Source organism: Oncorhynchus gorbuscha, linkage group LG24 (genome assembly GCF_021184085.1).
Source record: "Oncorhynchus gorbuscha isolate QuinsamMale2020 ecotype Even-year linkage group LG24, OgorEven_v1.0, whole genome shotgun sequence".
Classification (NCBI taxonomy): domain Eukaryota; kingdom Metazoa; phylum Chordata; class Actinopteri; order Salmoniformes; family Salmonidae; genus Oncorhynchus; species Oncorhynchus gorbuscha.
The window spans coordinates 11,610,795-11,625,306 of record NC_060196.1 but is presented as its reverse complement, the minus strand read 5'-3'; the positions used below and the strand labels follow the sequence as shown (position 1 = coordinate 11,625,306).

The 14,512-nt window shown below is 42.8% G+C and overlaps 1 protein-coding gene and 1 long non-coding RNA gene across 3 annotated transcripts; one reads left to right on the top strand and one right to left on the bottom strand.

Annotated features, from left to right (window-relative positions):
* The first annotated feature begins 2,360 nt into the window (after positions 1-2,360).
* LOC124012453 (zinc finger and SCAN domain-containing protein 32-like) lies at positions 2,361-12,993 on the top strand. Of its 2 annotated transcripts, XM_046326087.1 has the most exons (8): positions 2,361-3,156; positions 3,373-3,474; positions 3,641-3,790; positions 8,740-8,834; positions 9,029-9,187; positions 10,652-10,804; positions 11,172-11,283; positions 11,536-12,993. In XM_046326087.1, exons 4-8 carry the CDS (start codon positions 8,826-8,828, stop codon positions 12,435-12,437), a joined length of 1,335 nt encoding a protein of 444 aa, XP_046182043.1. In that variant the 5' UTR covers positions 2,361-3,156; positions 3,373-3,474; positions 3,641-3,790; positions 8,740-8,825; the 3' UTR covers positions 12,438-12,993. The 2 variants fall into 2 exon arrangements, with proteins under 2 accessions (XP_046182043.1, XP_046182042.1); XM_046326086.1 differs by lacking the exons at positions 2,361-3,156; positions 3,373-3,474; positions 3,641-3,790 and adding an exon at positions 6,896-7,391.
* LOC124012500 lies at positions 7,550-13,557 on the bottom strand. Its single transcript, XR_006834727.1, has 3 exons — positions 10,059-13,557; positions 9,492-9,855; positions 7,550-9,168 (listed from the first exon to the last, which is right to left on the bottom strand). It is a non-coding gene; the product is annotated as an uncharacterized LOC124012500 (long non-coding RNA).
* Positions 13,558-14,512: the final 955 nt, after the last annotated feature.

Genomic DNA, 14,512 nt, shown 5'->3' with positions numbered 1-14,512 from the left:
GCAGCAAGAATGATGGCAGCGGACACTTGCACTTTCTCTTGAGCTAGGTTTTGCATATAGCCTACATTTTAGGACAACGATGTGCAGGCAGACAGATACATTGGTACCCTAATCAATATTTATTGAAAACGAAAAGGTACAACGCTCACTCCCCATGGTAGCCTGTGCGCGCCTTTTCCTTTTCAATTGTGATCACATTTTTTGATTGCACCTCGACTCACGTTGGTTGAGGGCTTTCCATTATCAATATTTATTTAGACACTAGTAAACTATAGTCTAATCATATTTAAATTACTTTCCTTGGAAATATAAATACCACGTGATTCCCCCTCTATGCATAGGCAGCCTACTCTATGTCAATGAGACCACACAAAAATATAAACTCAACATGCAAAAATTTCAAATATTTTATTGAGTTACAGTTCATAGAAGAAAATCAGTCGATTGAAATGAATTAATTATGCCTTAATCTATGGATTTTACATTGGGGCAGAGCCATGGGCAGGCTTTGGCCCACCCACTGGGGAGCCTGGATACACGTGGTCTGCGGTTGTGAGGCCGGTTGGGCATACGGCCGAATTCTCTAAAATGATGTTGGAGGCGGTTTATGCTCGAGAAATTAACATTACATTCTCTGGCAACAGCTCTGTTGGACATTCCTGTAGTCAGCATACCAATTGCATACTCCCTCAAAACTTGATAAATCAGTGGCATTGTGTGGAGTGACAACTGCACATTTTAAGGTCGAGTTTTATTTTCCCCAGCACAAGTTGCACCTGTGTAATGATCACGCTGTTTAATCAGTTTATTGATATGCCACAGTCAGGTGCGTGGATTATATTGGCAAAGGAGAAATGCGTACAAATAGGGATGTAAACAAATTTGTGCACCACATTTGAGCATATCTGGGATGTTTTATTTCAGCTCATTAAACATGGGACCTGTTATGTTCTGTTAATTACTGATGTCCCCTTTAAGGATGGAGCACCCTTGGCACTATTGTAAAGTGACTGTTCCACTGGATGTCATAAGGTGAATGCACCAATTTGTAAATCGCTCTGGATAAGAGCGTCTGCTAAATGACTTAAATGTCATGTAAATGTCATGCGCAGTGTTGTTCTATGTTATTCTGGCACTAACTCGTTTGAGTAAATGTGAAGCTCCAGTTCAATTGCTTGTATTCCGAGTCTTTCTTATTACATAAATAAGTACTAAGTGTTAAGACACTACAGGACCGACATGTTGCGTGCATATTTTTGTCCAGTATACGAGGCACGCCCAACTAGGACAGGTAGGCTTTTGAAATTGAAGCAGCGAATTCCGAGTGTGAATAATGTGACATATGTACTTTTAATACAATAGGTAGGACTAGGCTAACGCATTGCAAAGCAGAAATACGACCTTTTCCAAATAATCTGCAAGACCAAAAAATATTTTCATCCCAGTTGTTTTATGACCACCGGCTCCCACCCGCAGTATGAAAAATGATCTCTGTCGGGACCCGTAGGCAGCCCTCTTACGGTGATGCACACACATTTCAGTTTGGAAACAGCCAAACCGATGTTCGCAAAGTTACACTGCAAGTCGCAACTTCTTCTAACACTTCAAAATAAGTTTGATATCGATAAGACCGTAAGGTAGTTATTGTTATGCAATAAAAGTATAATTGTAGAATGCCCTGATACTTCCTACGTTTACCTGTCAGTTTTGTGACATCTGGAAAGTAGTCCGCGCCGGAGTGCCTGCCCAAGGTGGATGACGTCATCACTGGAAGATCGAGATGCTCTGTGCTGTGGCTCGACAAGGAAATAGCTCCAGTTCTGATTAACCAAATTCCAACAGTATGCACGTTGCAAAAAAATCCCTGCTAACTCCACCAACTACCGAATTTAGTTTGAAGTGTTTTGCGGCCAGAGAAAAGTGCTAAAAATATATTTGAAATAGTATTGTACCAGCTAGGCTGGATGCTGTGCGAGAATTGTGACAAACTGACAGGCTCACCTGTCGAATGTATCTTTATTTTCGAATCCGGAGGACATAAAATAATAGAGGTGGAATAGATATTGATTTTGAGACATGACATGTAGTATTTTCATATTTTAGTATTAGTATTCTTATTGTGATTTTGTGTAACTTTTAAAGATTGCTCAGAACAACCAGCGTTACTCTGAAATATCAACTGAGCATACTGCAAGCATTTTATTTTCAAAGCCTTTTACATTTAACTCAGCTCGTCATGTTAATTTAGCTTTTTTTACGACCCGCTGTAAAAAATAAGCTGCACTGCTCTATCAACAGAGCGCGCTGCTTATTATTGGACGTATTAGGTTACGAAATATGACTTTTTGGATATAATGTTAATGATTCGTTAGAGACCCCACTGAGCAAGTTAGAACATGAAGAATCATAAGTATTGGTAAAACGTATTTTATAACATAAGGAAGTGAAATTTCAAAACCACAGAGCGTTTAGTGGGTGTACACCCTATAATATGCTAACTCCAGGCTCTAGCCATATGTAAAAAATGTGATTATTGTGGATTCTGTCACCATGAGCCTTAGGACACAACTCAAGATAGCTAAGGGTAATTTGAACCAAATATAATTTGCATATACTATTCATTTAACTCCCCGTTATGACCCCACCCAGTAGGTGGCCGTAATACACGATTTTGGTGTAGTTCACCGACAAAAACCTCAAACGTAGTAAACCGAAGCGAACACGTTTGCGATTTTGTCATTTAGACGTTTTATTAACACCCTGGAACTCAAAATATTATTAATTTATCTACACAGCATCGTACACTTACCCCCAGATATTATTTAATTCGCATTGGAGACAGGACTTGGTTGATATGTTATCTAGGTAACGCTAGCTAGCTAGTTGCGAAAGTTAACCTAACGATGGCTGTGGTTTTTCACACTCAAATAGCCTCCATTATGGAGGTGCTAGCGAATGCAGCAGTGGCAGAGATCTGTAAACTCGTAGACGACGACTATGCAGTGTTTCGTTTGGAAATTTCTCAAAGCCAGAAAGAAAACAGGGCATTGCGGAGGAAACTACAGCTACTGGAACTGAAGGTGGCGCGAGAGCGCGTCCTCGCCAGTCGTCCCAGTAGTGTCAAGATCCTCGACCGATACAGAGGATTGACAAGAGGTACATTTTGCATGAGGCTGCGTGGCCTGTTGCCCCGTTACCCTCTGCACATGTGCCTTTGTGTTAGCCAGAATTGGGTCTTGGTTAGTTTTTGGATAGCCTAATTCGCCTGATTACTTATCTGTCTTGCAATATAACGTTGAGCATTGACAGTAGCTAACCTAACCACTTCTTTTCCACCAATAACTCTCTCGGGTGACTTACATCTCACTGGAGGCCACGTGAGCTTTGTGAAGCCAGCAGGACACAATACATGACCAACCAATCACTGTTGATGAGGGGAGTGGAACCTCAACCCAGCATGTTATTGTGATAGAGGTTAGTGTAATAGTCAGAATAACAGTACATTTCAGAAAGGCTCCACTCAGCTATTCACTTGCTTACATGTACATCATTTATCTGCCATAGCGGAGCTTGTGTGACTTCTATGGCATTGTCACCCAATTCTACTCAATACTGTCAATAACCTCCCCTCTTTTGTTAGGCTGCAGATGCTGCAGGTCCTGGGGTCAAACAGGAGAGTTCTGAAGGAGAGGATGACCCACGGCACATCCAAACTGGAGTGCCTCCTGTAGCCATGGAGGACCCCACCACTGCCCCAGCGGCAGCCAGGACCCGACGCAGCATCACGAAGGTTGGTGGAACACTGAATGCCACCCTCAAGTCAGAGACAGACACCAAGAATTTAACAGGTCTGGGGCGATTGGGCTGTCCTCCTGCTCTCCGCTCAGAATATTTACTTGATGGTAACCTAAGCCCGAGGATGGATCTGTCCCATCAGGACTTAGGTGACACATTAGACTGGCAATGATCCGTCCTGTTCATACGCTACAGAGATGATACCTGGTGACATGCCAGTCATCTTAGATACACAGACTAATCCAATGAGAGGGGACTGGAACTGGTACAGTAGTAGTGTATACCCTGAAGGGTGCCTAGATAAGAAAGGGGAGGTTATAGTGATAGATGAGGTGACTGTGAAAGTGGAGGGTGCTGCTCCTCTGACATGGAATGCAGACAAGACTCACTTAGGAGAAGGCCATTCACAGGGCAACACCAGTGACTTCTTAGACTGCAGGGAAAGCTTAGAGACAAATCTGTTGCAACCCACTCCCCTTTACACACGCTCAGGGATCACGACCCACAATCATCAAGTTTGCGGACGACACAACAGTGGTAGGCTTGATTACCAACAACGACGAGACGGCCTACAGGGAGGAGGTGAGGGCCCTCGGAGTGTGGTGTCAGGAAAATAACCTCACACTCAACGTCAACAAAACCAAGGAGATGATTGTGGACTTCAGGAAACAGCAGAGGGAACACCCCCCTATCCACATCGATGGAACAGTAGTGGAGAGGGTAGCTAGTTTTAAGTTCCTCGGCATACACATCACAGACAAACTGAATTGGTCCACTCACACTGACAGCGTCGTGAAGAAGGCGCAGCAGCGCCTCTTCAACCTCAGGAGGCTGAAGAAATTCGGCTTGTCACCAAAAGCACTCACCAACTTCTACAGATGCACAATCGCGAGCATCCTGGCGGGCTGTATCGGCGCCTGGTACGGCAACTGCTCCGCCCTCAACCGTAAGGCTCTCCAGAGGGTAGTGAGGACTGCACAACGCATCACCGGGGTCAAACTACCTGCCCTCCAGGACACCTACACCACCCGATGTTACAGGAAGGCCATAAAGATCATCAAGGACATCAACCACCCGAAACACTGCCTGTTCACCCCGCTATCATCCAGAAGGCGAGGTCAGTACAGGTGCATCAAAGCTGGGACCGAGAGACTGAAAAACAGCTTCTATCTCAAGGCCATAAGACTGTTAAACAGCCACCACTAACATTGAGTGGCTGCTGCCAACACACTGTCATTGACACTGACCCAACTCCAGCCACTTTAATAATGGGAATTGATGGGAAATTATGTAAATATATCACTAGCCACTTTAAACAATGCTACCTTGTATAATGTTACTTACCCTACATTATTCATCTCATATGCATATGTATATACTGTACTCTACATCATCGACTGCATCCTTATGTAATACATGTATCACTAGCCACTTTAACTATGCCACTTTGTTTACTTTGTCTACACACTCATCTCATATGTATATACTGTACTCGATACCATCTACTGTATGCTGCTCTGTACCATCACTCATTCATATATCCTTATGTACATATTCCTTATCCCCTTACACTGTGTATAAGACAGTAGTTTTGGAATTGTTAGTTAGATTACTTGTTGGTTATCACTGCATTGTCGGAACTAGAAGCACAAGCATTTCGCTACACTTGCATTAACATCTGCTAACCATGTGTATGTGACAAATGAAATTTGATTTGATTTGTCCACATCGATGTCACCTTCCGTTCACAATACCTTTTCGATCAGGTATTGAACTCAAACGAAAGGGCTAGAGTCCAGGCTCGGGGATGGGGAGCCACATCAGGCAATAGCAAAGAGAAACGGTTCCTCTGCATGTTCTGTAACAAATGCTTCAGCAGCTCCCAGAAGGTGGAGATTGACTTCCTCATTACTTGTTTTTGTCTGTTTTAAAATACAAGTGCACAGCTCGGACACCCATGCATACCCCACAAGACATGCCACCAGAGGTCTCTTCACAGTCCCCAAGTCCAGAACAGACTGGGAGGCGCACAGTACTACAGAGTAATAGCTACACGGGCCCGAGGACACACAGTGTATTGTGAATTCTGTAATGAATGTATTGAAATGTAAAATTATATAACCGCCTTAATTTTTCCAGACCCCAGGAAGAGTAGCTGCTGTCTTGGCAGGAACTAATGGGGATCCATAATAAATGGAAACGGGATATACCTGAGCTAAGGGTCTGAATACTGTGAATACTTTTAGAGAGATGGTAAACACAGGCTACAACAAGTAAGTAGCCTTTCACAAACCTTGGCTCATCTCCTGTTTCTGATGTACAAGTACACCCCCTATTGCAGGGCCCTAGCCCAAATCTAGCTCCTTAATGCTGAGTGCCAAGCGGAGACGCATCAGGGCCCGTTTTTACAGTCTTTGGTATGACTCGGCCAGGGATTGAACTCACAACCTTCCAATCTCAGGGCAGACACTAACCATAAGGCCACTGAGTTGATCAGACTATAACAAGGACAGTCCCTATATGTCGCACACATACGGCAGTGGTAGAAACAGTTAATCTTGTTCAGTCGTCCGTTATTCATTTTTATTTGGGGGGGGGCCCTAAGTGTCAGCCCGAACAATGAAGTCCCTGATAGTCCCTGCCCTGCAGTGAGAAGAGAGGATCAGAGAAAATATATTGGCAAACAGGATCAGACATGAGGACATTCCAATGTTACTTAATGGCTCCCTTGATGTGATATGTAGTGTAAAGATGCATTTTTAAACATCTATCTTTTACCCCTTCTGGTTGAGGTCTCATCAAGGATATGTACTCTACTGAGAGCATCATCAAGCCATTCTTTAGGGTATGGACGGGCCTCAAGCTGTCTACATTTTCATAGCCTAATTTTCAACATGTGTTTTTCAACATATGTTTTACTTATTTTATACGCTATTCTTGCTAACACAAGAATGTTCTTTATAAACACGTCTGCTCACAGCTTTTTTTTTTACTGATCATAGGATTTGATGTAATGTAATAAGCAATACCGTATTTCAAAGAACAGCACGCATGCTTTTTCATTTAACTACACCCTTCTAGATATGACGCCAACCAATAAGATCATTTCTCTTAAGTAAACGGAAGGGAACAAGGACCTAGAACGATTTCGTTGTTATCGTTGTTATTGTGATCTAGACGTTTATTAACACCCTGGAACGCAAAATATGATTAATTAACTTCACAGCATCACACACTTACCCCAGATAGTCTTTAATTCGCGCTGGAGACAGGAATTGGTTCATATATGTTGTTATCTTGCTAACTGCTAACAATGGCTGACTATATGGTTTTTCACACTCAAATAGCCTCCATCATGGAGGAGCTAGCCAATGCAGCAGTGGCAGATATCTGTAAACTCGTAGACGACGACTATGCAGTGTTTCGTTTGGAAATAACTCAAAGCCAGAAAGAAAACAGGGCATTACGGAGGAAACTAGAGCTACTGGATCTTAAGGTGGCACGGGAGCGGGAAGAGATGACAACGAGAGAGCGCGTCCTCGTCAGCCGTCCCAGTAGTGTCAAGATCCTCCACCGATACAGAGGAATGACAAGAGGTACATTTAGCAGAAGGCTGAGGCTGCGGGCCCTGTCGCCCCATTCCCTTCTGCGCATGTGTTCAGATGTGTTACAGAATTGGGTCTTTATCAGTTTTTGGATAGTATACCATACTTCCCCTGATTACAAGGCTATCTTTCACATATATTTTTTTATTTAACCAGCCAGGTCAATTAAGAACAAATTATTCTTGCACAAAGATTCTTTATTGAATTTCCTATCATACTCGATTTTTAAAAAGTGATGCATGGAACATAATCAATCAATACATAGTGTATTAACAAGTATGAGAAGTGTTACCTTACATCCAGGGCCAGATTACCGAATAGGCATTAATAGGCTCTATTTTAATTTCACCTGACCAAAGCACCGGTTCCATTCCAAGTGCCAATGCCATGTAGCAAACTCCAGGCATTGACATTTGTTGCTTGTCATATTAATCAGGCTGTCATACACAATGAATTGATATATACTATACAGCCTGAAACTAAATGGGATGGGCATTGACATTTTTTGACTGTTGGAGTACTCTCATGCTTTTTTTCAGAGTAGTCCAATGGGGGGGGGGGTATATTTTTAGAACACAAGGCCCGCACTGGAAAAAATGTGTGCATTTATCTATATGCCAACAGATTGCAACAATGCCTAATTTATCATAACCATTAGAGATAAAGTCCGAATTGCTAAATTGCCCGTATATATTCAGTCATTTAAAAAGCAAGCTCCATTTAAGATTCATTTATTGAAACTGTAATATCAACTGGTAGTAACTGGATTGTTCTCAATCCTCCCCCGATTCAGAATATACCATTTTCATTGTCCTGGCATGCTTGGTTCAATAGCTATTGACGATGAAAAACAAATATCCAGTATAAAACTCATTTTACCTCAGTTCCAAACTGAACCATATACCTACCAGCTCTCTGAAAAGTTGGGTAAACAATACTTTCCAGTCTATATTTTGTCTCAAATTTCACAGCTGCTAGAGTAAGTTTAAATGTATAGTAGGAACATTCACACAATTTTGCAAGAATTTGTTTCAGGCTGTAAATACCAATGAATTGTGTATTACAGGCTTAATAATCAGAATCATTTGTTGAATAACATGAAATAGAGTTCTATGGCCACGCACACCAGTGGTGGGTTTGTAATCGAAATGAGAAGGCATGAGCAGAAAACAACCCCATGCCCTACTGTAAAGTATGGTGGTGGATCTTTGGTCCTGGAGCCCTTTTAAGGTCAACTGCATCATGAACTTTACACAGTTGTAGACAATGTCAATAGTGTACAATATAGCATTGAGCATTGACAGTACCTAACCAACTTTTCCTCCAATCACTCTCTCAGGTGAAGGACATCTCACTAGAGGTCACAGGAGCTTTGTGAAGCCAGCTATAGATGAGGGGAGTGGAACCTCCGCCCAGCATGTTATCATGATAGAGGTTAGTGTCATAGTGTAACTTGAAAAATTACAGTACGTCAAATGTGGCCCATTAATTAATTTCAGAAAGGCTCCCCTCAGCTATTCAGTCATGTACATCCTCATTTATCTGCCATAGGGGAGTTTGAGACTTCCCTATGACATTGTTATCCAATTCACCTCATGTAATGATATTAACCTCCTCTCTTGTCTCAGTCTTCAGATGGAGAAGCTGCAGGTCCTGGGGTCAAGCAGGAGAGGTCTGAAGGAGAGGTCCCACAACACAGAAGAGACATCGAGATTGGAGTGCCCCCTGTTGCCACGGAGAACCGCGCCGCCACGCCCCAACCCAGGCCCTGCCGCAGCATCACAGAGGTCAGTAGAATTCAGAACACCGTCTTCAAGTCAGAGACAGACACAGAGACTTTAAACACAAAGGCAGACCCTGTGTGTCTTGCACACAGGGTCTGACCACAGAGACTGGGCCATCCTGCTCCTGGCTCAGAGTATTTACTTTACGGTAACCCGAGCATGAGGACGATTCAATCCCATTGGGACCCTGACAACATGCCCTTGGGTTTAGAGACACAGACTGACCTGTCAAGAGAGGACTGGTAGTGTATAGGAACCAAACAGTGGTGAAATCCTTCATCTGTACCAAGTGTCATATGCGCTTTACCCAAGCTGGCCATCTGAAGAGGCACCCGATGGTCCACACAGGAGAAATCCTACAGCTGCCCCCAGTGTGAGAAGAGGTTCTCCCACCAGCACCACCTGAAGAGGCACCAGATGGTCCACACAGGAGAAAGGCCATTCGGTGGTACGCACTGCGGGAAGAGGTTCTCAGAGAGGTGTTACCTCAGGATACACCAGCAGAAAAACCATTCCACTCTACAGCATAAACCACGTTTCCATCCACAGATGAAAATCATGGCAGCTGTGATGGACAAATATAAATATTCTTGTTGGTTGCCATAATAATCTCATAATGTGGATAGCCTACCTCCACTGTATCTGCGAGCTGTTGGCTAGAGTGCAGGTACCTAGACCAGAGTAGGTACATTTGCTATTTAACGCAATAGTTTGTGACAAAACGGTAGAGTTGAAAAGGTGATGGAAACATTGAATGGAAATATTGAACTTTTGATGTTTATTCTGTACATGAAAACTTAAGCGAAAAAGTATGTTTTGTGTGCACTACGTCATCAAGCACTGAATTTTATCTGCAACAAGTCTGGAAACATACCATTGGTGGGAACATCCGCATATTTTCTTGAAAATCTGTCATCAATTGAATGGATACCTAGCTATAGAAAGTAACCATTCCACTCGATAGCTTCTGACGTTTAGATCAAACCCTGAATTAAAGACAAAGATAAATGTTAATTGGTGTCAGCAGAAAAAAATTTGACTTTCATTTGTAATAAAGACAGTAACAGAATCAGTGTTGAATATTCCTGGGTAGAATATTGCACCCAGACATTGTGTGATATATAAGCCTAAAAAGTCTGTTACATATTGAGTTTGTACTGTGTATGATGTGTTTCATTACTTCCATTCAACTACTTCATTATATATACTGTATATAAGGCATATAGAATGGGGTCCTAAATTATTGACACTCTTGATAAACTATAGTATTTTCCCTGATATTTATCAAGGGTGCCAATAATTTTGCAGTTACATTTGCATGTACAGGAATTTGACTTTGTGAAATTGTATAGGACTCAAACGTAGTGGGGATGGGTAAACACTCCATGTTGAAAGTGTTTATTATCTTGTGTGTACGTACCTGAGGGAGTGTATGTCTGTGTAATCTGTATCACCTGTCTCTTCCAGGAGGAGGAGGGTCTAGAGGTGCTGCTGGTGAAGGAGGAGGGTCTGGGGAACCCTGAGGGGACCATGGTCATGGAGGACAACCAGACTACACCTCCTCCTGAACCCACAGAGGAATCAGTTGAGCAGCACAGGACCACACACAGTCTCACTGAGGTGAGCCCACTGAACTACTGTCTGAATGGTATTAGGTCAGGGCCAGTATCCACAAAGTGTCTCGGAGCAGGGGTGCTGATCTAAGATATAATTTCATTCATTATGATCTAAAAGGCTAAACTGATCCTAGATCAGCACTTCTACTCAGCCTCTTTGTGGATACTGGCCCAGGTCTTGATTCGTTGTCTTAAGTGCGGGACCATGCCTCTTGAATGATGAAGTCATTAGTGTCAAGTAATAAAATCAACTAACATGTTTGCATAGTACTCATAGCAATCCATCATTGTCCAATCAGAAGATGATCCATAGCAGGGTTCTCATATCAGATTTCTTGATCCAACATCCTCTCACTCTGTATCTCTTACAGTCAGTAGACATGGAGGATGGGAAGCCTGATCTGCTGCTGGTCAAAGAGGAGACAATAGAAGACGGACCAGTGAGTATTGATCTGCTGAGTGGACTAAAGATGGGGGAGCAAGGTAAGAGAGAAATACATATAGCCTACATACAGTAATAGAGCTTCAATGGGAATAGTGATGCACCTGGTTACTATTCTTGCTTTTTTTTCTTCATTCATAAAATGAAATCAATACAATGTATGTTTAGTTACCAAAACACACAAATTATAATGTATGAACTTCACCAGGTAATTGACTCAAAACTGTAGATATGGAGAATGGTAGAATTCTCTGCCATGTTTGTGAAGTCTATTTTGTAACCTCTTCCTGCAGGTGGTTGGCTGGAGGCTAACAGAGGAGACTGGGCAAACATCTTAGATTTCCAGACCCAGACTGGTGCAGCCAAAGGCCCAGGGGACGACATCACTGAGCAGGCCAGGACCAGAGGCGACATAGTGGAGGTCAGTGGATGGGACAGCGTCTTCAACTCTGGGCTGGGGAACAACGCTGTTAACCACAACCAGAAACAGACAGTTGAACACAAAACAACAAACAAACTTAATCTTCATGACAACAGACTGGTTGAGACAAGGGCGAGGCGTAGATTTGGTCCGCGGGGACGGGGAGGTGTCAGTATGCGGCGGGAGAGAACAGACTCGGCTAGCGATGCTCCGTCCTGCTCCTATAGTTGTGATTCAGAGATACTGATGGCGCCAGGTGCTACCTTCAGCCTGCCTTCTATAGGATCTATCAACTGGAACATGGACCCTCCGACAACAGAGACACTTCCTGGCCTTCATCCTCCTCACACTCTCCTAATGTTAAACCAGACCCCAGACAATGCCAGTGCCTCAACACTAAATGGATACACAAGCCCATTGACAAATGACAGTAGTAGTAACTCTATCAGTAGATCCGGTGGAAAAGAGAAGCGCTTTCCGTGCTCATTCTGTGGGAAAGCTTTCAGTTTCCCCAAACAGGTGGAGATCCACCAGAGGATGCACACGGGGGAGAAACCATTCAGCTGCCACCTGTGCCGGGCTAGTTTCTCAGACTCTTCCAACCTGAAGAGGCACCAGAGGATGCACACGGGGGAGAAACCGTTCAGATGCCATGTGTGCCAGGCTAGTTTCTCACACTCATTCAACCTGAAAAGGCACCAGAGGGTCCACACAGGGGAGAAATCCTACAGCTTCCCCAGTGTGAGAAGAGGTTCTCCCACCAGCACCAGCTGAAGATGTACCTGAAGGTCCACATGGGAGAAAGACCATTCGCCTGTACGCACTGTGGGAAGCTACCTCAGGATACACCAACAGGAAATGCATACGGCCTATGAATAGTTTATAGTAACATGTAGTAGTACTAGCTAGTTTGTAGTTAATTCTGTTGGTTTTGGATGTATAGGGAACTGGATGAGGTGAACTGAGGAAAGAATGAGTATGATGAGGCAGAGTAGATATGGTGATGGTTGTTTTGGTGTCTGTAAAATTGCTTAATTGATGGGTCCAACCCTGACTGCATGTCCCATTAGGTTGATACTTGTGTTTTATAGCGAGATAATGAGTGCCTTAATTCACATTTACTTGACAAAAGTAGTGAAGATGTGTGTAATGTTGAACCTTTTCCAAAGTATTCAAACATGTATTCTATTAAAGTGAGGGTACCAGATTTACATTAAGGTCAAGTGTTAGTGAAAAGTATCATGTTTCGTTTTGTGCAATACAAGTACTGAACTTCAAGTTATGTGAGTGTATGACCATCTTGTTGACATTAAATACAAAATTGACTCTGTGCTGACTGACATAGTTATTTTTGTATCATTGCAGGGACTGAGTTTCCCTTGTCTCAGTCGAACAAAAAACATAATACGTAATTATTGAATCAACACATATGCTAATTTTTTAAATAATAAACTCAGATGGTGCTAAAATGTTAGGTACTTGATTCAGTGTTAGAGATGGCTTGACCATTTTTTTAAAATATCATGTCATTTTTCTGTGTGTACAGCAAAGAGTTTCTAACATACCAAAAACCAGTGATAGATGGCAGTATTTGCGCAAAACTGAAACCGCGAACCACCACATTCAACCCCAGTAAGGTGACCCGGAACATGGATGAGTACAAGCAGACCAGCTTCAAACTCCGTATGGCAATCAAAGAAGCAAAAAGTCAGAACAGGGACAAAGTGTCGTTACAATTAATCGGCTAGGACACAAGACGCACGTGGCAGGGACTGTTAACTCTTAAATGGCTGTCAATGCTGTTGTCCCATGTACAGTTGAAGTCGGAGGTTTACATACACCTTAGCCAAATACATTTAAACTCAGTTTTTCACAATTCCTGACATTTAATCCTTGTAAACATTCCCTGTCTTAGGTCAGTTAGGATCACCACTTTATTTTAAAAATGAAATGTCAGAATAATAGTAGAGAGAATGATTTATGTAAGCTTTTATTTCTTTCATCACATTCCCAGTGGGTCAGTAGTTTATATACACTCAATTAGCATTTGGTAGCATTGCCTTTAAATTGTTTCACTTGGGTCAAATGTTTTGAGTAGCCTTCCAGAAGCTTTCCACAATAATTTGGGTGAATTTTGGCCCATTCCTCCTGACAGAGCTGGTGTAACTGAGTCAGGTTTGTAGGCCTCCTTGCTCGCACACACATTTTCAGTTCTGCCCATAAATTTTCTAGAGGATTGAGGTCAGGGCTTTGTGATGGCCACTCCAATACCTTGACTGTGTTGGCCTTAAGCTATTTTTCCACAACTTTGGAAGTATGCTTGGGGTCATTGTCCATTTGGAAAACCCATTTGCGACCAAGCTTTAACTTCCTGATTGATGCCTTGATGTTGCTTCAATATATCCACATTACTTTACCTCCTCATGATGCAATCTATATTGTGAAGTGCACCAGTCCCTCCTGCAGCCAAGCGCCCCACAACATGATGCTGCCACCCCCGTGATTCACGGTTGGGATGATGTTCTTCGGCTTGCAAGCCGCCCCCTTTTTCCTCCAAACATAACGATGGTCATTATGGCCAAACACTTCCATTTTTATTTCATCAGACCAGAGGACATTTCTCCAAAAAGTACGATGTTTGTCCCCATGTGCAGTTGCAAACCATAGTCTGGCTTTTTTTATGGTGGTTTTGGAGCAGTGGCTTCTTCCTTGCTGAGCGGCCTTTCAGGTTGTCGATTTCTGACTCTTTTTACTGTGGCTATAGACATTTTGTACCTGTTTCCTCCAGCATCTTCACAAGGTCCTTTGTTGTTGTTCTGAGATTGATTTGCACTTTTCGATCCAAAGTA